We start from the raw sequence: 20,184 nt of genomic DNA on the forward strand, positions 1-20,184 counted from the left end.
TTTTACAGAGTGGGTGAGCTCCATTCCTGAAAGGCAGATCAGATTACATTTCAGCCTCAGACTTTGATCAGATTCAATAGCAGTCTTAGAGGCTGAAAAGTCAGGATTCTGCCTAGTAGGCTGTTTCACAGGTAAAGCTCCTTGCAGACAGATTAGCAGTCAGTGCATTATGTATATGATCAAGAGTGGGTGCGCTCTGTTAGTGGCAGGCTGATCAGATTCAATAGCAGCCTCAGAGGCTGATAAATCAGGACTGAAATGTAATCTGATCAGCCTGCCAGGAATGGAGCTCACCCACTGTAAATGTAAATTTTATCCACGAAACATGAAGTGTCCCTTATAATTATACACATACAGTATAAGCTATGCAAGCTAACAACCAGCATAGATAACAAGCTAGCTAGATAGCTAACAAGACTACCTACCTAACTAGCTAGCTCACAATACTAACCAAGTTAGCTGTGTTGTTCCTTGCATGAGATTGGCTGTGGTCTTGGGTGTGCCATGCAGCCTGGGAGACAGGGTTGCCTGTCAGGCATTGTTCAGGGCTTAAATGCTGTTTGAATGGTGTCTGTGAGTATAACAGAACTCAAATGGCAGGCCAAAACCTGAGAAGATTCCATGCAGGAAGTGGCCTGTCTGAGAAGTTGTGTTTCATCTTGGCTCTTTTTATTGAAGACTGAGGATCTTTGCTCTAACGTGACACTTCCTACGGCTCCCATAGGCTCTCAGAGCCCGGGAAAAAGCTGAACGATATCGAGGCAGCCTCTGGCTGAAACACATTATCGCTTTTGGCAAGTGGCCGATCAGAGTACTATGGGCTTAGGCGCGTGCCCGAGTCGACCGAATGCTTTATTTTCTTTCGTCTGTTTACCTAAACGCAGATTCCCGGTCTGAATATTATCGCTTTTTTATGAGAAAAATGGCATAAAAATTGATTTTAAACAGCGGTTGACATGCTTCGAAGTACGGTAATGGAATATTTAGAAATTTTATGTCACGAATTGCGCCATGCTCGTCACCCTTATTTACCCTTTCGGATAGTGTCTTGAACGCACGAACAAAACGCCACTGTTTGGATATAACTATGGATTATTTTGAACCAAACCAACATTTGTTATTGAAGTAGAAGTCCTGGGAGTGCATTCTGACGAAGACAGCAAAGGTAATAACATTTTTCTTATAGTAAATCTGACTTTGGTGAGTGCTACATTTGCTGGGTGTCTAAATAGCTAGCCCTGTGATGCCGGGCTATCTACTGAGAATATTGCAAAATGTGCTTTCACCGAAAAGCTATTTTAAAATCAGACATATCGAGTGCATAGAGGAGTTCTGTATCTATAATTCTTAAAATAATTGTTATGCTTTTTGTGAACGTTTATCGTGAGTAATTTAGTAAATTCACCGGCAGTGTTCGGTGGGAATGCTAGTCACATGCTAGTCACATGCTAATGTAAAAAGCTGGTTTTTGATATAAATATGAACTTGATTGAACAAAACATGCATGTATTGTATAACATAATGTCCTAGGGTTGTCATCTGATGAAGATCATCAAAGGTTAGTGCTGCATTTAGCTGTGGTTTGGGTTTATGTGACATTATATGCTAGCTTGAAAAATGGGTGTCTGATTATTTCTGGCTGGGTACTCTGCTGACATAATCTAATGTTTTGCTTTCGTTGTAAAGCCTTTTTGAAATCGGACAGTGTGGTTAGATTAACGAGAGTCTTGTCTTTAAAATGGTGTAAAATAGTCATATGTTTGAAAAATTTAAGTTTTTGCATTTTTTAGGTTTTTGAATAACGCGCCACGGGATTACACTGGCTGTTACGTAGGTGGGACGATTTGGTGCCACCTACCCTAGAGAGGTTAAGAACACATTCTTATTTTCAATGACGGTGTCAGTGTCAGTATAGTGGAGGTGAGGATAGAGTCAAGCGCAGGACACCGAACTGAGTAAAATAACGTTATTTACTCTAGAAAACACATAAGTCAAAATCCACGCAGGGATAAACAATCTTGACAATACACAACTAACACGACGAACAAGAAAACAAAAACGCACAAAACATCATGAGAACCAGAGAGTTAAATAGGGAAAATAATCATAACGAGATGGGAACCAGGTGTGAACAATCAAGACATAACAAATGGAAAAAGAAACATGGATCGGTGGTAGCTAGAAAGCCGGTGACGATGACCGCCGAACGCCGCTCGAACAAGAAGAGGCACCAACTTCAGCGGAAGTCGTGACAGACGGCCTAGGAACGGTGGGCTAACTGCCTTGTTCAGGGGCAGAACGACAGATTTTTACCTTGTCAGCTCAGGGAACTTACGGTTAACTAGTCCAACGCTCTAACCACCTGCTTTACATTGCACTCCACGAGGAGCCTGCCTGTTACGCGAATGCAGTAAGAAGCCAAGATAAGTTTCTAGCTAGCATTAAACTTATCTTATAAAAAACAATCAATCAATCAATCATAATCACTAGTTAACTACACATGGTTGATGATATTACTAGTTTATCTAGCCTGTCCTGCGTTGCATATAATCGATGCGGTGCGCATTCGCGAAAAAGGACTGTCATTGCTCCAAAGTGTACCTACCATAAACATCAATGTCTTTCTTAAAATCAATACACAAGTATATATTTTTAAACCTGCATATTTAGCTAAAAGAAATCCAGGTTAGCAGGCAATATTAACCAGGTGAAATTGTGTCACTTCTCTTGCGTTCATTGCACGCAGAGTCAGGGTATATGCAACAGTTTGGGCCGCCTGGCTCGTTGCGAACTAATTTGCCAGAATTTTACGTAATTATGACATAACATTGAAGGTTGTGCAATGTAACAGGAATATTTAGACTTATGGATGCCCCCTGTTAGATAAAATACGGAACAGTTCCGTATTTCACTGAAAGAAAAAACGTTTTGTTTTCGAGATTATAGTTTCCGGATTCGACCATATTAATGACCTAAGGCTCGTATTTCTGTGTGTTTATTATATTATAATTAAGTCTATGATTTGATAGAGCAGTCTGACTGAGTGGTGGTAGGCACCAGCAGGCTCGTAAGCATTCATTCAAACAGCACTTTAGTGCGTTTTGCCAGCAGCTCTTCGCAATGCTTCAAGCATTGCGCTGTTTATGACTATCAACTCCTATCAACTCCCAAGCCTATCAACTCCCAAGATTAGGCTGGTGTAACCGATGTGAAATGGCTAGCTAGTTAGCGGGGTGCGCGCTAATAGTGTTTCAAACGTCACTCACTCTGAGACTTGGAGTAGTTTTTCCCCTTGCTCTGCATGGGTAACGCTGCTTCGAGGGTGGCTGTTGTCGATGTGTTCCTGGTTCGAGCCCAGGTAGGAGCGAGGAGAGGGACGGAAGCTATACTGTTACACTGGCAATACTAAAGTGCCAATAAGAACATCCAATAGTCAAAGGTATATGAAATACAAATCGTATAGAGAGAAATAGTCCTATAATTCCTATAATAACTACAACCTAAAACTTCTTACCTGGGAATATTGAAGACTCATGTTAAAAGGAACCACCAGCTTTCATATGTTCTCATGTTCTGAGCAAGGCACTTAAACGTTAGCTTTCTTACATGGCACATATTGCCCTTTTACTTTCTTCTCCAACACTTTGTTTTTGCATTATTTAAACCAAATTGAACACGTTTCATTATTTATTTGAGGCTAAATTGATTTTATTGATGTATTATATTAAGTTAAAATAAGTGTTCATTCAGTATTGTTGTAATTGTCATTATTACAAATACATTTAAAAAGAATGTCCGATTAGTCAGTATCGGCTTTTTTTGGTCCTCCAATAATCGGTATCGGTATCGGCGTTGATAAATCATAATCGGTCGACCTCTAGTTCAGAGTGCATTTTGATATTTCAACCTGCGTGTCCTGATCGCGTCTGGTGGGGATAGACAAACTCAACATGTGCACGATGGCGCATGCAGACACATGCGTGGAGCCGGTTGTGTTATCATGTAAGCAAATCCTGTTTGTTTTGCCCCATAGTTGCGCATGCATTGCTTTTGTTTCTAAACAACCAACCTGTCTATAGGGAGTACATACAGTACCTTCAGAAAGTATCCATACACCTTAAGTTATTATTAGCGTAACAAAATATATGGGGGATAATAAAAATTACGAGGCTATATACAAGGAATATCGGTACCGAGTCAGTGTACTGGGTATCAAGTAGTTGGTGTGATTGATCGAGGTAATATGTACTTTAAGGATTGGTTAGTTAATTGATTGAATTACTATGTACATGTAGGTAGGGTGTAAAAATCTGAAAGTCCAGGTAGCCATTTAATTAACTGTTCATCAGTCTGATGGCTGTTGGGTAGACTTGGTGCTACGGTACCTCTTGCCGTGCAGTAACAGAGAGAACATACTGCAGGCACTGAATATCCCTCTGAGCATGGTGACGTTATTAATTACACTTTGGATGGTGTATCAATACACCCAGTCACTACAAAGATACAGACATCCTTCCTAACTCCGTTGCCGGAGAGGAAGGAAACCGCTCAGGGATTTCACCATGAGGCCAATGGTGACTTTAAAACAGTTACAGAGTTTAATGGCTGTCATAGGAGAACACTGAAGATGGATCAACAACATTGTAGTTACTCCACGCTTGTACAGAATTAAAATATTCCAAAATATGCATCCTGTTTGCAAAAAGGCAGGCACTAAAGTAATACTGCAAAAGATGTGGCAAAGCAGTTAACTTTTTGTCCTGAATACAAAGTGTTATATTTCGGGCAAATCCAATACAACACATTACTGAGTAACACTCTCCATATTGGCTGCATCATGTTATGGGTATGCTTATGATTGTAACACTAATCTGCGAGTCGGGAAGCAAGTTCAGGGAGTGAAAACATTTCATAAATAAATGAAACAAACATGTAACAAACTGCGCACCGACATGAAACAGGAACAGATACAATGACGACTGGGGAAGGAACCAAATGGAGTGACAAGTATAGGGCAGATAATCAAGGAGGTGATGGAGTCCAGGTGAGTGTACAATTGCACAATTATGCGTTACGATGGTGACAGATGTGGGCCATGACGAGCAGACTGGTGACCTAGAGGCCGGAGAGGGAGCACACGTGACAGTAATTGTTCATGGTAAAGTTTTTCTGGATAAAAAAGAAACGGAATGGAGCTAAGCACAGGCAAAATCCTAGAGGAAAACCTAGTTCAATCTGCTTTCCACCAGACACTGGGAGATGAATTCACCTTTCAGCAAATCCAAATCTACACTGGAGTTCTATAACCAAGAAGACAGAGAATGTTCCTAGTTACATTTTTGACTTAAATATACTTGAAAATCTATGGCAAGACATGACAATGGTTGTTTAGCAATGATCAATGACCAATTTGACAACCAATTTGTACAAGAATAACAGGTAAAACAGTATTTTCTCAGGGGTGTGATTACATATGTAGTTTAGATATGTCTGTACAGTGGGGGAAAAAAGTATTTGATCCCCTGCTGATTTTGTACGTTTGCACACTGACAAAGAAAGGATCAGTCTATAATTTTAATGGTAGGTTTATTTGAACAGTGAGAGACAGAATAACAACCAAAAAAAATCCTGAAAAACGCATGTCAAAAATGTTATAAATTGATTTGCATTTTAATGAGGGAAATAAGTATTTGATCCCCTCTCAATCAGAAAGATTTCTGGCTCCCAGGTGTCTTTTATACAGGTAACGAGCTGAGATTAGGAGCACACTCTTAAAGGGAGTGCTCCTAACCGCAGCTTGTTATCTGTAAAAAAGACACCTGTCCACAGAAGCAATCAATCAATCAGTTTCCAAACTCTCCACCATGGCCAAGACCAAAGAGCTCTCCAAGGATGTCAGGGACAAGATTGTAGACCTACACAAGGCTGGAATGGGCTACAAGACCATCGCCAAGCAGCTTGGTGAGAAGGTGACAACATTTGGTGCGATTATTCGCAAATGGAAGAAACACAAAAGAACTGTCAATATCCCTCGGCCTGGGGCTCCATGCAAGATCTCACCTCGTGGAGTTGCAATGATCATGAGAACGGTGAGGAATCAGCCCAGAACTACACGGGAGGATCTTGTCAATGATCTCAAGGCAGCTGGGACCATAGTCACCAAGAAAACAATTGGTAACACACTACGCCGTGAAGGACTGAAATCCTGCAGCACCCGCAAGGTCCCCCTGCTCAAGAATACATATACATGCCCGTCTGAAGTTTGCCAATGAACATCTGAATGACTCAGAGGACAACTGGTGAAAGTGTTGTGGTCAGATGAAACCAAAATGAAGCTCTTTGACATCAACTCAACTCACCGTGTTTGGAGGAGGAGGAATGCTGCCTATGACCCCAAGAACACCATCTCCACCGTCAAACATGGAGGTGGAAACATTATGCTTTGGGGGTGTTTTTCTGCTAAGGGGACAGGACAACTTCACCGAATCAAAGGGACGATGGACGGGGCCAGGTACCGTCAAATCTTGGGTGAGAACCTTCTTCCCTCAGCCAGGGCATTGAAAATGGGTTGTGGATGGGTATTCCAGCATGACAATGACCCAAAACACACGGCCAAGGCAACAAAGGAGTGGCTCAAGAAGAAGCACATTAAGGTCCTGGAGTGGCCTAGCCAGTCTCCAGACCTTAATCCCATAGGAAATCCGTGAAGGGAGCTGAAGGTTCGAGTTGCCAAACGTCAGCCTCGAAACCTTAATGACTTGGAGAAGATCTGCAAAGAGGAGAGGGACAAAATCCCTCCTGAGATGTGTACAAACCTGGTGGCCAACTACAAGAAACGTCTGACCTCTGTGATTGCCAACACGCGTTTTGCCACCAAGTAAGAAGTCATGTTTTGCAGAGGGGTCAAATACTTATTTCCCTCATTAAAATGCAAATCATTTTTAACATTTTTGACATGCATTTTTCTGGATTCTTTTGTTGTTATTCTGTCTCTCACTGTTCAAATAAACCTACTATTAAAATTATAGACTGATCATTTCTTTGTAAGTGGGCAAACGTACAAAATCAGCAGGGGATCAAAGACTTTTTTCGTCCACTGTATTTCATTTGCAAACATTTCTAAAATCTTTTCACTTTGTCCCTAAGGGGTATTGTGTGTAGGTGGGTGAGAAAATATATCAATGTAATCAAAATGTGGAATTCAAGGGGTATGAATACCTCCTGAAGGCACTGTATGCACTATATACAGTAGGGAATAGGGTGCCATTTGGGATGCAACTTAACTGAATGATAAGTGGCCATATCTGTGTAAGTCTTTAGGGGTTGTTGGATGAGATAACAAATATTCCAGTTCACCAATTAGATTCTTTTCCCCAAAAGTAGTGCACTTTATAGGTAATAGTGTACCATTTGAGACGCAGCCTCAGAACTCTGTCCTGACTTCCCTTCATTGATTAAATGAGTGTAGAAGTCTGGAAGTGATTGTGGGCTTGATTTGCCTGCTTCCCCCACAGGGAGATTTCCACAGTTATTTGAGCAATATCTCCCATTCCCTGCATCAGCCAACACACCTGCTGGAGCACACTGGGATTGTGTGTGTGTGTGTCGGGTGTCAGGGTTAAGCCAGCAGAGAGCTGCCTGTGGAGTTGAAGGGGAACATAGAAAGACTGCAGAGAACACCTTAAGTCTACTGTAATCTCTTTCTCCCTGCCCCACTCCAGCTTACTCCAGACACACAGAGAGATACACAGACAAACTGGGGTAGTGTCTGGCCCCATGTTGCTCTTGGACGTCAGACGCTGTGTGCCCAGCCTTCTCTAAGGCCCCTTCCCCCCCAGACTCCTGCTAACTTCATCTGTCCTTATAGAATCATCCAGTGACTGGGAGGAAATATCTGTCTAGGAATATCTGTCTAAACTTGAATTAGAGCAGCGCTGTTCTTTTCAATCCCGGTCCTGGAGAGCTGCAAGGTATGCAGGCTTTTGTTCCTGCCCAGCACTTACACAACTGATAATGCTAGATTTGGTTTACTCTGTTAGACACGCTCCGGGGTGAAGTTTGCCCCTAGGTAGAGATCTAGGATCAGTTTCCCCTCCCCCTAACCTTAACTATTAGTGGAGAAAACGCAAAACTGACCCAAGATCAGTGTCAACGAGCAACTTCACCCTACACCATTATACACAGTGCTGCCCCGATCCTTCATCATGTCTGTGGACTTCAGACATTTTTGCTCTCTGTTTGTCCACTAGAAGACAAATAGCCACCTCATAGACATTCCTAGACCCTGAAAGCATGGTCTACACACAGCTGTGTGTAGTGTGTGTAGTGTGTGTAGTGTGTGTGTGTGTGTGTGTGTGTGTGTGTGTGTGTGTGTGTGTGTGTGTGTGTGTGTGTGTGTGTGTGTGTGTGTGTGCGTGTGCTTGTGGCTCTGCGTGCATGTCCGTGTGTGTGTCTGCGTATGTCTGTATGCATGTGTATGTGCCTGTCTCCAGCCTATACGTATAACCCAGTGTGGATGAGTGATTAATCTCGATGGGGGAAAGCCATTAATTGGTTCGTTAAGACAGAGACATTCCTACTCTGCCTCGGTGCCTGCTTTTCCTTGGAGCAGGCTGAATGGCCGTAGTGTGGTCTCCAACTCCCCTTTCACCCTAATGGACGATTAGACTGACGCTTTTTAACATCCGCTTTGCATCCCAAATGGCATCCTATTCCCTATGTAGTGTACTACTTTTGACCAGGGCCCATAAGGCTCTGGTCAAAAGTAGTGCACTGTGTAGGGAATAGGGTGCCGTTTGGGGCATTGCCCGGAACAAATGAGCTGCTACCAGTTTAGACCAATGTTATTCTACCCCCGGGGGTGAGAATGAGAAATGTGGCGAAGTGGAAGTTAACACACACTGGGTGATGGGCTGCAGTTATCGTTTCTAACAAGGTGGAACAGATTTTGTAGCGTGTCCATACGGTGTAGGAAGGGGGAGGGAATGGAGTGTTACGCTGTGGTGGATTTCAGACGAGGCAGGAGTTGGTTTTGACAGAGTGAGGTGAACCGATTAGTGTGTGAGTGTGGGCGGGTGTCAGAGTGTGTGTGTGTGATGTGTGTGTGTTTGTTGTGTGAGAGAGGTTGATTTGCTTGTTTAAGCCCAGAGGGGGTCCTGAGACGGTCGTTGGCTCGAGGAGATCTGATCGTTGGCAGGTGAAGCGTGGTTTGGTCTGACAGGTGTGTGTGTGTGTGTGTGTGTGTGTGTGTGTGTGTGTGTGTGTGTGTGTGTGTGTGTGTGTGTGTGTGTGTGTGTGTGTGTGTGTGTGTGTGTGTGTGTGTGTGTGTGTGTGTGTGTGTGAGACAGGCAGCTATAATTCAGGATGAACTATCTGTCAGTCCTGATTTGACTCCAGCCACGATCCTCCAGACTCACAAAGGTGTAACTCCTGAGCCTTTCCAAGAAACGAACAAAACACCACTGTTGTTGTAGACGTTTCTGTGTAATGGTGCATTTCTTTGTTACAAAACAGATTTCCCTGAGGGATATTAAGCTATTCCATTATACATGTTTGATATGGTGTATGTTCTATAGCTTTCCCATCACAAATAAATATTTTTATTAACCATTACACTCAAGCCCAAACCATTTCCTTGTAAACTGTTGGTTTCAATTAGTACTAACAATGTTGGTTTGTTATTTTGCATTGCTTTGTAGGAACTGTGAAGGCAAGAATATCCGCTACAGAACGTGCAGTAACATGGTAAGTCTAGTCTACGGTATGTAGCCTCAACAGACTACAACAGAGTCATTTCTAAAGCTTATGAATGTAACACATATAACTTGTTATTAGTCCTATTCCAGCTTATAACTAGTAATACATAGTTATAACTTTTCTATTCCAGCTTATAACTTTGCTGGTAACAGTGAGAAGCACTGGGTCAATATTGTCAGTCGCCACTGTATTTGACAGTCATGTTCAGCACTGTGGGTGACCTCATGGTAAAATCATATGTTCCATCAATGAACAGAAGAAAACAACCTCCATCTCATATCAACTCCAGACATGCCTTCAGTCTATTCTCAGCAGCGGAACCACAGTTGTTCTCACAGCATTTTAATCAAAGATAGACTAGTCTTTACTGTTTCTATTGCTGTATTGAAGGGGTTTGTGTCTGGAATGTATTGCAGACTAGCTATGATTTCAGTCATGACCAGTGGGATGAGTTCCCAGCATAATATTTACACCACGGCTCCCGGTGTGAAAGAGATGGATATAAACAAAGCAAGAGAGAGAAACACTTGACTTTATGAAGTCCTATCCATGTAGTTCAATGAGAAAGAGAGGGAGGGAGGGAGAGTGTGTGTGTGTGTGTGTGTGTGTGTGTGTGTGTGTGTGTGTGTGTGTGTGTGTGTGTGTGTGTGCGTGTGTGCGTGTGCGTGTGCACGTAAAGCAAGGCCTAAGGAGAGACTTATCCTTCTCTATCTTCCTTTTCTTTCCTCTCCTCCCTTCTTCCCCAGGACTGTCCCGTCGAGTCGGGAGACTTCCGAGCCCAGCAGTGCTCCGCCCACAATGACATCAGGTACCAGGGCATGGTCTACGAGTGGATTCCCGTGCCCTATGAACCCTCGGCGGCGTGCGCCCTGCGGTGCCAGGCGCGAGGGAGGAGCCTAACGGTGGAGCTGGCGCCTAAGGTTCTAGACGGAACACGTTGCCGGGCCGACGCCCTGGATATGTGCATCAGTGGGGTCTGTCAGGTGAGATACTGACTGACTGAGTGATTGTTTGGATGGATATTATAAAGCACTTTTCCAGATGCTCAAAGCCAGGGTCGTGCACAGACCTTTCAGGGGGCATTTTGTTTCTGCAACAAGACAAACTCATCATCACAAATTGTAAGCAATCTAGTTACAGTGTCTCCTAAAGACATGATTGACATGGGGAAAATAGGATGGGCTATCAGCTCATCACTGATGTTGGTGATTGATGTAAATCTGCTAGTTAGCTCTCTCCATTTCATTTCTTGATTGTGTGATATCTTTCTGCCTCTCTCTCTGCTGCCTATCAGCCAACCAGACCCAATATTGATGATGATGTAAGCTAAATCAAGTGTTATCAAATGTTATGCTGCTGTGGCAGTACTGTTGTATTTAAACTAGTTAGCTAGACAGACACTCGACTGGTGACCGCATCGCTTAACCGGGCTTGTATTCTCAGTACAGGGCAGACTGGGAAAGGGGGGGAATTTATACCACCACCCAAAATGACACTTAGGAGACTGGAAGGGCAAAGGGCATGTTCTCTACACAGGTAAGGCCCTATCTGTGCATGTGACTGATCAAAGTACGAGGGAAACGTATATTATTACAATATGAGGATATTATAGTAATATCTTGTATAATAAGGATTGGATTTATATAGCACTTTTCCATGTGCTCAAAGCACTTTAGATTGCATGGGGAGGGAAACTCACCTCATCCACCACCAGTGTGTCACCCACCTGGACTGTGCCATGGCAGCCATTGTGGTTCCAGAAAGTTAATCAGTCATGTCAATGACAGATCAGGGGACACGATGTACAATATCACACGATACAATAAAATGGCTCAAGACTGGATCAGAGCTTGAAGTATTAGTTTTTTCTCTGTGGGCCACAGTAAAGACTACATGAATCTTTCCAAACTATTACAGTGAAAAAGAGTCTGAGAACTTCTGATCTTCTGCAACATTTCTCAATAATCGTTGTTCTTGAACAATCGTACAGTATTTCCACTTTGTGAATCCACATGGCAGCTGCTGTAGCAGTGGCTGATCTAAAACCACATGTCAGAAATAGGAAGTTCCTAAAAAATTATCTTAAACATGGAAAATATTTCTCCTCTCCATGTTGCATGTCAGAAGCTCTGGGTTCTAGTTTTAGCCTAGAAGTTATTGTTTTAGGAATCACAGACTGATGATCAATGTTGACATGTCCTCTTCACTGGATAGGTGCTTTATTAAAATGTCTGTCTGAGGCTGTATGACTGGAGGAAGGGGAGAGGAAGAGAGAGAAGCAGAGATAGACAGAGAACTGGAGGTGTGAGGAAGGAGGGGGAGAGAGAAAAAAGAGAGAGGGAGAGGTGTGACAGGAGGAAGGAGAGAGAGAATAGAGAGAGAATAGAAAGAGAAATGGAGGTACGCTGGGAGGAAGGAGCGAGGGAGAGAGAGATGCAGGATGTACGACAGGAGGAAGGAGCAAGAGAGAGAAAAAAGAGAGAGGGAGAGGAGGTGTGACAGGAGGAAGGAGAGAGAGAATAGAGAGAGAATAGAAAGAGGAATGAAGGAACCTTGGGAGGAAGGAGCAAGAGAGAAAGAGATGCAGGAGGTACGACTGGAGGAAGGAGAGAGAGAGAGAATAGAGAGAGCGAAAGAGAGAGAGAGATGCAGGAGGTACAACAGGAAGGAGAGAGATATAATAGAGAGAGAGAGATGCAGGAGGTACGACAGGAGGAAGGAGAGAGAGAGATAATAGAGATAGATGCAGGAGGTACGACAGGAGGAAGGAGAGAGAGAGATGAGAGAGATAGACACAGGATGTACGACAGGAGGAAGGTGAGAGAGAGACACACACAGGAGGTACGACATGAGGAAGGAGAGAGAGAGACACACAGGAGGTACGACAGGAGGAAGGAGAGAGAGAAACACAGGAGGTACGACAGGAGGAAGGAGCGAGAGAGAGAGAGACAGAAGGTACGACAGGAGGAAGGAGAGAGAGACACAGGAGGTACGACAGGAGAGATAGGAGAGAGAGACACAGGAGGTACGACAGGAGAGATAGGAGAGAGAGACACAGGAGGTACGACTAGAGAAAGGAGAGAGAGACACAGGAGGTACGACTAGAGAAAGGAGAGAGAGACACAGGAGGTACGACTAGAGAAAGAAGAGAGAGACACAGGAGGTACGACTAGAGAAAGGAGAGAGAGACACAGGAGGTACGACTAGAGAAAGGAGAGAGAGACACAGGAGGTACGACTAGAGAAAGGAGAGAGAGACACAGGAGGTACGACAGGAGAAAGAAGAGAGAGACACAGGAGGTACGACTAGAGAAAGGAGAGAGAGACACAGGAGGTACGACTAGAGAAAGGAGAGAGAGACACAGGAGGTACGACTAGAGAAAGGAGAGAGAGACACAGGAGGTACGACAGGAGGAAGGAGAGAGAGAGAGACACACAGGAGGTACGACAGGAGGAAGGAGAGAGAGAGACACACAGGAGGTACGACAGGAGAAAGGAGAGAGAGAGACAGAAGGTACGACAGGAGGAAGGAGAGAGAGAGACACAGAAGGTATGACAGGAGGAAGGAGAGAGAGAGAGACACACAGGAGGTACGACAGGAGGAAGGAGAGAGAGAGACAGAAGGTACGACAGGAGGAAGGAGAGAGAGACACCCAGGAGGTACGACAGGAGGAAGGAGAGAGAGAGACAGAAGGTACGACAGGAGGAAGGAGAGAGAGAGAGACACACAGGAGGTACGACAGGAGGAAGGAGAGAGAGATAGAGACACAGGAGGTACGACAGGAGGAAGGAGAGATAGAGACACAGAAGGCACAACAGGAGGAAGGAGAGAGAAGCTGTCTGAACCTAACAGAGACAGACACTTGTTTCAGAAAGACAGATTCACCACATCATATGCTGTAGTGCACTAGAACACAGCGCTAGACTAGGGTTGCATCCCAAATGGCACCCTATCCCCTGTATAGTGCACTCCTTTTGACCAGAACCCTATGTGCTCTAGTCAAAAGCACTGCACTATATAATAGGGAATAGAGTGCTATTTGGGACCTGTAGCAGTTTTAGGCCAGAGAGGAATGCACACTGTTGTGTGTCTAGCCAAGCGGAAATTCACATATCCACTTCATCCATTAAGGAAGTAGACTCTCTTTATGCAAATCCTTAAAAGTACACTTATACAGTGCCAGGCCATGATAACTTAACAGGGAACGAGGGACATTACTTAGTCCCACAAGGCATTAACTTGTTACTGATACTTCTCTAAGTATCCTGTATATCAGCAAGCTACAGTAAGAAGCTGTCTTCATGGAACCATGACAAAGTGCTTGTTCAACCCAAATAGAACCTTCATGTTATACTACCCATAGACATTCTCAAGTGAAGTTTGTGTGTGTGCGTGTGCGTGCGTGCGTGCGTGCGTGTGTGTGTGACAAGGAGCTGAGATATCAAGATCCGTCTTTCTCTGACCATGTTCTGTGCTTGAAGTCAAATAGCTCTGCCCGGTACTTCATGGCTTCTGCCCTCTAAGTGGTGTGTATATAATGGGTATAAGGAGTGTTTGTGTTTACTGGAAATACTGGCCAGGTAAGTCATATTTGGTTTGTTATGCTGGCTGCTATTCCCACAGTGTCTGGAGCACAAACTCTGTTCTTCACCATTTCAAGACAATTATGTAGTCTAAATACAACATTACATATACAGACATCAGTGTCGGATACCATGTAAAACATGTGAGTTTGGTTCCCCAAACCCCACACCTCATCCTCTAAACCAGAGGGTGAGGAAACATAACCCATTTTCAATGTGGCCCTCCGGACCTTGGTGAAGACTGAATAGCCCTCGGGGCAAAATGAGCTTGACACACCTGCTCTAAACCAATGTCTCCCAAGCCGCTCCTCATGGACCCCCACAGTTCCACCTGATCCCACTACTTAAAGGTTTGACGATTAGCTGACTAGTTGAATCAGGTGTGCTGGTGCTGGAATAGCACCAATATGCTGTGGCTGTGGTCCATGAGGAACCGATGACTCTGACGTTGAGCTGTGAACATTGGCATTATGTCTTATGTAGATGGTACATTCCTGTACTGGGCTACCAACAGTGACCGATCAAGACATACTGTACATTACATAGCTAGTATCACCCTTAAACATTTACTTTATGCTATTATTGTATTATCAAAAAGAGAGAACGCTTTGAGTTAGTGATCCTTAAAATAGGGATTTATAAATGAAATGTGATTGATGGAGCTTATGTAGATGGCTCTTTCCTCTCCTGGGCTAAAAACTGACACAGATCACACAATTCCCACAGCCAGTAAGCCAGGAAAGTAAGTTAACACATTTGTATTTCTTTTTTATAAATAGACAGCACTTTGAGTTTCTGGTTTGGCAGCATTTCTTATATAGATGTCAGATCACTGTACTGGTCTAACAACAGAGATGTATTAACATACATGATCCAGCCAGACTGGTTACTGTAATGAACACATACAGGATCCAGCCAGACTGGTTACTGTAATGAACACGATGGGATCCAGCCAGACTGGTTACTGTAATGAACACGATGGGATCCAGCCAGACTGGTTACTGTAATGAACACATACAGGATCCAGCCAGACTGGTTACTGTAATGAACACGATGGGATCCAGCCAGACTGGTTACTGTAATGAACACATACAGGATCCAGCCAGACTGGTTACTGTAATGAACACATACAGGATCCAGCCAGACTGGTTACTGTAATGAACACGATGGGATCCAGCCAGACTGGTTACTGTAATGAACACATACAGGATCCAGCCAGACTGGTTACTGTAATGAACACGATGGGATCCAGCCAGACTGGTTACTGTAATGAACACGATGGGATCCAGCCAGACTGGTTACTGTAATGAACACATACAGGATCCAGCCAGACTGGTTACTGTAATGAACACATACAGGATCCAGCCAGACTGGTTACTGTAATGAACACGATGGGATCCAGCCAGACTGGTTACTGTAATGAACACATACAGGATCCAGCCAGACTGGTTACTGTAATGAACACGATGGGATCCAGCCAGACTGGTTACTGTAATGAACACATACAGGATCCAGCCAGACTGGTTACTGTAATGAACACATACAGGATCCAGCCAGACTGGTTACTGTAATGAACACGATGGGATCCAGCCAGACTGGTTACTGTAATGAACACGATGGGATCCAGCCAGACTGGTTACTGTAATGAACACGATGGGATCCAGCCAGACTGGTTACTGTAATGAACACATACAGGATCCAGCCAGACTGGTTACTGTAATGAACACGATGGGATCCAGCCAGACTGGTTACTGTAATGAACACGATGGGATCCAGCCAGACTGGTTACTGTAATGAACACATACAGGATCCAGCCAGACTGGTTACTGTAATGAACACGATGGGATCCAGCCAGACTGGTTACTGTAATGAACACATACAGGATCCAGCCAGACTGGTTACTGTAATGAACACGATGGGATCCAGCCAGACTGGTTACTGTAATGAACACATACAGGATCCAGCCAGACTGGTTACTGTAATGAACACATACAGGATCCAGCCAGACTGGTTACTGTAATGAACACGATGGGATCCAGCCAGACTGGTCACTGTAATGAACACATACATGATCCAGCCAGACTGGTTACTGTAATGAACACGATGGGATCCAGCCAGACTGGTTACTGTAATGAACACATACAGGATCTAGCCAGACTGGTTACTGTAATGAACACATACAGGATCCAGCCAGACTGGTTACTGTAATGAACACGATGGGATCCAGCCAGACTGGTTACTGTAATGAACACATACAGGATCCAGCCAGACTGGTTACTGTAATGAACACGATGGGATCCAGCCAGACTGGTTACTGTAATGAACACGATGGGATCCAGCCAGACTGGTTACTGTAATGAACACATACAGGATCCAGCCAGACTGGTTACTGTAATGAACACATACAGGATCCAGCCAGACTGGTTACTGTAATGAACACGATGGGATCCAGCCAGACTGGTCACTGTAATGAACACATACATGATCCAGCCAGACTGGTTACTGTAATGAACACGATGGGATCCAGCCAGACTGGTTACTGTAATGAACACGATGGGATCCAGCCAGACTGGTTACTGTAATGAACACATACATGATCCAGACAGACTGGTTACTGTAATGAACACGATGGGATCCAGCCAGACTGGTTACTGTAATGAACACGATGGGATCCAGCCAGACTGGTTACTGTAATGAACACATACAGGATCCAGCCAGACTGGTCACTGTAATGAACACGATGGGATCCAGCCAGACTGGTTAATGTAATGAACACATACAGGATCCAGCCAGACTGGTTACTGTAATGAACACATACAGGATCCAGCCAGACTGGTTACTGTAATGAACACATACAGGATCCAGCCAGACTGGTCACTGTAATGAACACATACAGGATCCAGCCAGACTGGTTACTGTAATGAACACGATGGGATCCAGCCAGACTGGTTACTGTAATGAACACGATGGGATCCAGCCAGACTGGTTACTGTAATGAACACGATGGGATCCAGCCAGACTGGTTACTGTAATGAACACATACAGGATCCAGCCAGACTGGTTACTGTAATGAACACGATGGGATCCAGCCAGACTGGTTACTGTAATGAACACGATGGGATCCAGCCAGACTGGTTACTGTAATGAACACATACAGGATCCAGCCAGACTGGTTACTGTAATGAACACATACAGGATCCAGCCAGACTGGTTACTGTAATGAACACGATGGGATCCAGCCAGACTGGTTACTGTAATGAACACGATGGGATCCAGCCAGACTGGTTACTGTAATGAACACATGCAGGATCCAGCCAGACTGGTTACTGTAATGAACACGATGGGATCCAGCCAGACTGGTTACTGTAATGAACACGATGGGATCCAGCCAGACTGGTTACTGTAATGAACACATACAGGATCCAGCCAGACTGGTTACTGTAATGAACACAATGGGATCCAGCCAGACTGGTTACTGTAATGAACACATACAGGATCCAGCCAGACTGGTTACTGTAATGAACACGATGGGATCCAGCCAGACTGGTTACTGTAATGAACACATACAGGATCCAGCCAGACTGGTTACTGTAATGAACACATACAGGATCCAGCCAGACTGGTTACTGTAATGAACACGATGGGATCCAGCCAGACTGGTTACTGTAATGAACACGACAGAATCCAGCCAGACTGGTTACTGTAATGAACACGATGGGATCCAGCCAGACTGGTTACTGTAATGAACACATACAGGATCCAGCCAGACTGGTTACTGTAATGAACACATACAGGATCCAGCCAGACTGGTTACTGTAATGAACACGATGGGATCCAGCCAGACTGGTTACTGTAATGAACACATACAGGATCCAGCCAGACTGGTTACTGTAATGAACACATACAGGATCCAGCCAGACTGGTTACTGTAATGAACACGATGGGATCCAGCCAGACTGGTTACTGTAATGAACACATACAGGATCCAGCCAGACTGGTTACTGTAATGAACACGATGGGATCCAGCCAGACTGGTTACTGTAATGAACACGATGGGATCCAGCCAGACTGGTTACTGTAATGAACATGATGGGATCCAGCCAGACTGGTTACTGTAATGAACACGATGGGATCCAGCCAGACTGGTTACTGTAATGAACACATAAAGGATCCAGCCAGACTGGTTACTGTAATGAACACGATGGGATCCAGCCAGACTGGTTACTGTAATGAACACATACAGGATCCAGCCAGACTGGTTACTGTAATGAACACGATGGGATCCAGCCAGACTGGTTACTGTAATGAACACATACAGGATCCAGCCAGACTGGTTACTGTAATGAACACATACAGGATCCAGCCAGACTGGTTACTGTAATGAACACGATGGGTTCCAGCCAGACTGGTTACTGTAATGAACACGATGGGTTCCAGCCAGACTGGTTACTGTAATGAACACGACAGGATCCAGCCAGACTGGTTACTGTAATGAACACGATGGGATCCAGCCAGACTGGTTACTGTAATGAACACATACAGGATCCAGCCAGACTGGTTACTGTAATGAACACATAAAGGATCCAGCCAGACTGGTTACTGTAATGAACACGATGGGATCCAGCCAGACTGGTTACTGTAATGAACACATACAGGATCCAGCCAGACTGGTTACTGTAATGAACACATACAGGATCCAGCCAGACTGGTTACTGTAATGAACACGATGGGATCCAGCCAGACTGGTTACTGTAATGAACACGATGGGATCCAGCCAGACTGGTTACTGTAATGAACATGATGGGATCCAGCCAGACTGGTTACTGTAATGAACATGATGGGATCCAGCCAGACTGGTTTCTGTAATGAACACAATGGGATCCAGCCAGACTGGTTACTGTAATGAACACATACAGGATCCAGCCAGACTGGTTACTGTAATGAACACATACAGGATCCAGCCAGACTGGTTACTGTAATGAACACGATGGGATCCATCCAGACTGGTTACTGTAATGAACACATACAGGATCCAGCCAGACTGGTTACTGTAATGAACACGATGGGATCCAGCCAGACTGGTTACTGTAATGAACACATACAGGATCCAGCCAGACTGGTTACTGTAATGAACACATACAGGATCCAGCCAGACTGGTTACTGTAATGAACACGATGGGATCCAGCCAGACTGGTTACTGTAATGAACACATACAGGATCCAGCCAGACTGGTTACTGTAATGAACACATACATGATCCAGCCAGACTGGTTACTGTAATGAACACGATGGGATCCAGCCAGACTGGTTACTGTAATGAACACGATGGGATCCAGCCAGACTGGTTACTGTAATGAACACATACAGGATCCAGCCAGACTGGTTACTGTAATGAACACGATGGGATCCAGCCAGACTGGTTACTGTAATGAACACGATGGGATCCAGCCAGACAGGTCACTGTAATGAACACATACAGGATCCAGCCAGACTGGTCACTGTAATGAACACATACATGATCCAGCCACACTGGTTACTGTAATGAACACGATGGGATCCAGCCAGACTGGTTACTGTAATGAACACATACAGGATCCAGCCAGACTGGTTACTGTAATGAACACGATGGGATCCAGCCAGACTGGTTACTGTAATGAACACATACAGGATCCAGCCAGACTGGTTACTGTAATGAACACATACAGGATCCAGCCAGACTGGTTACTGTAATGAACACGATGGGATCCAGCCAGACTGGTTACTGTAATGAACACGATGGGATCCAGCCAGACTGGTTACTGTAATGAACACATACATGATCCAGCCACACTGGTTACTGTAATGA

At 44.4% G+C, this 20,184-nt stretch overlaps 1 protein-coding gene across 2 annotated transcripts in view; it reads left to right on the top strand.

The window, feature by feature from the left end:
• The window catches only part of LOC106591568 (ADAMTS-like protein 3), a 282,134-nt gene that overhangs the window by 103,066 nt on the left and 158,884 nt on the right, over positions 1-20,184 (top strand). For both annotated transcript variants that reach the window (XM_045689442.1, XM_045689441.1), the window contains exons 5-6: positions 9,699-9,744; positions 10,503-10,739. In XM_045689442.1, the coding sequence (XP_045545398.1) occupies positions 9,699-9,744; positions 10,503-10,739 (283 nt within the window). The remainder of the gene's footprint in view (positions 1-9,698; positions 9,745-10,502; positions 10,740-20,184) is intronic.

This window comes from Salmo salar, chromosome ssa11 (assembly GCF_905237065.1).
Source record: "Salmo salar chromosome ssa11, Ssal_v3.1, whole genome shotgun sequence".
Classification (NCBI taxonomy): Eukaryota; Metazoa; Chordata; class Actinopteri; order Salmoniformes; family Salmonidae; genus Salmo; species Salmo salar.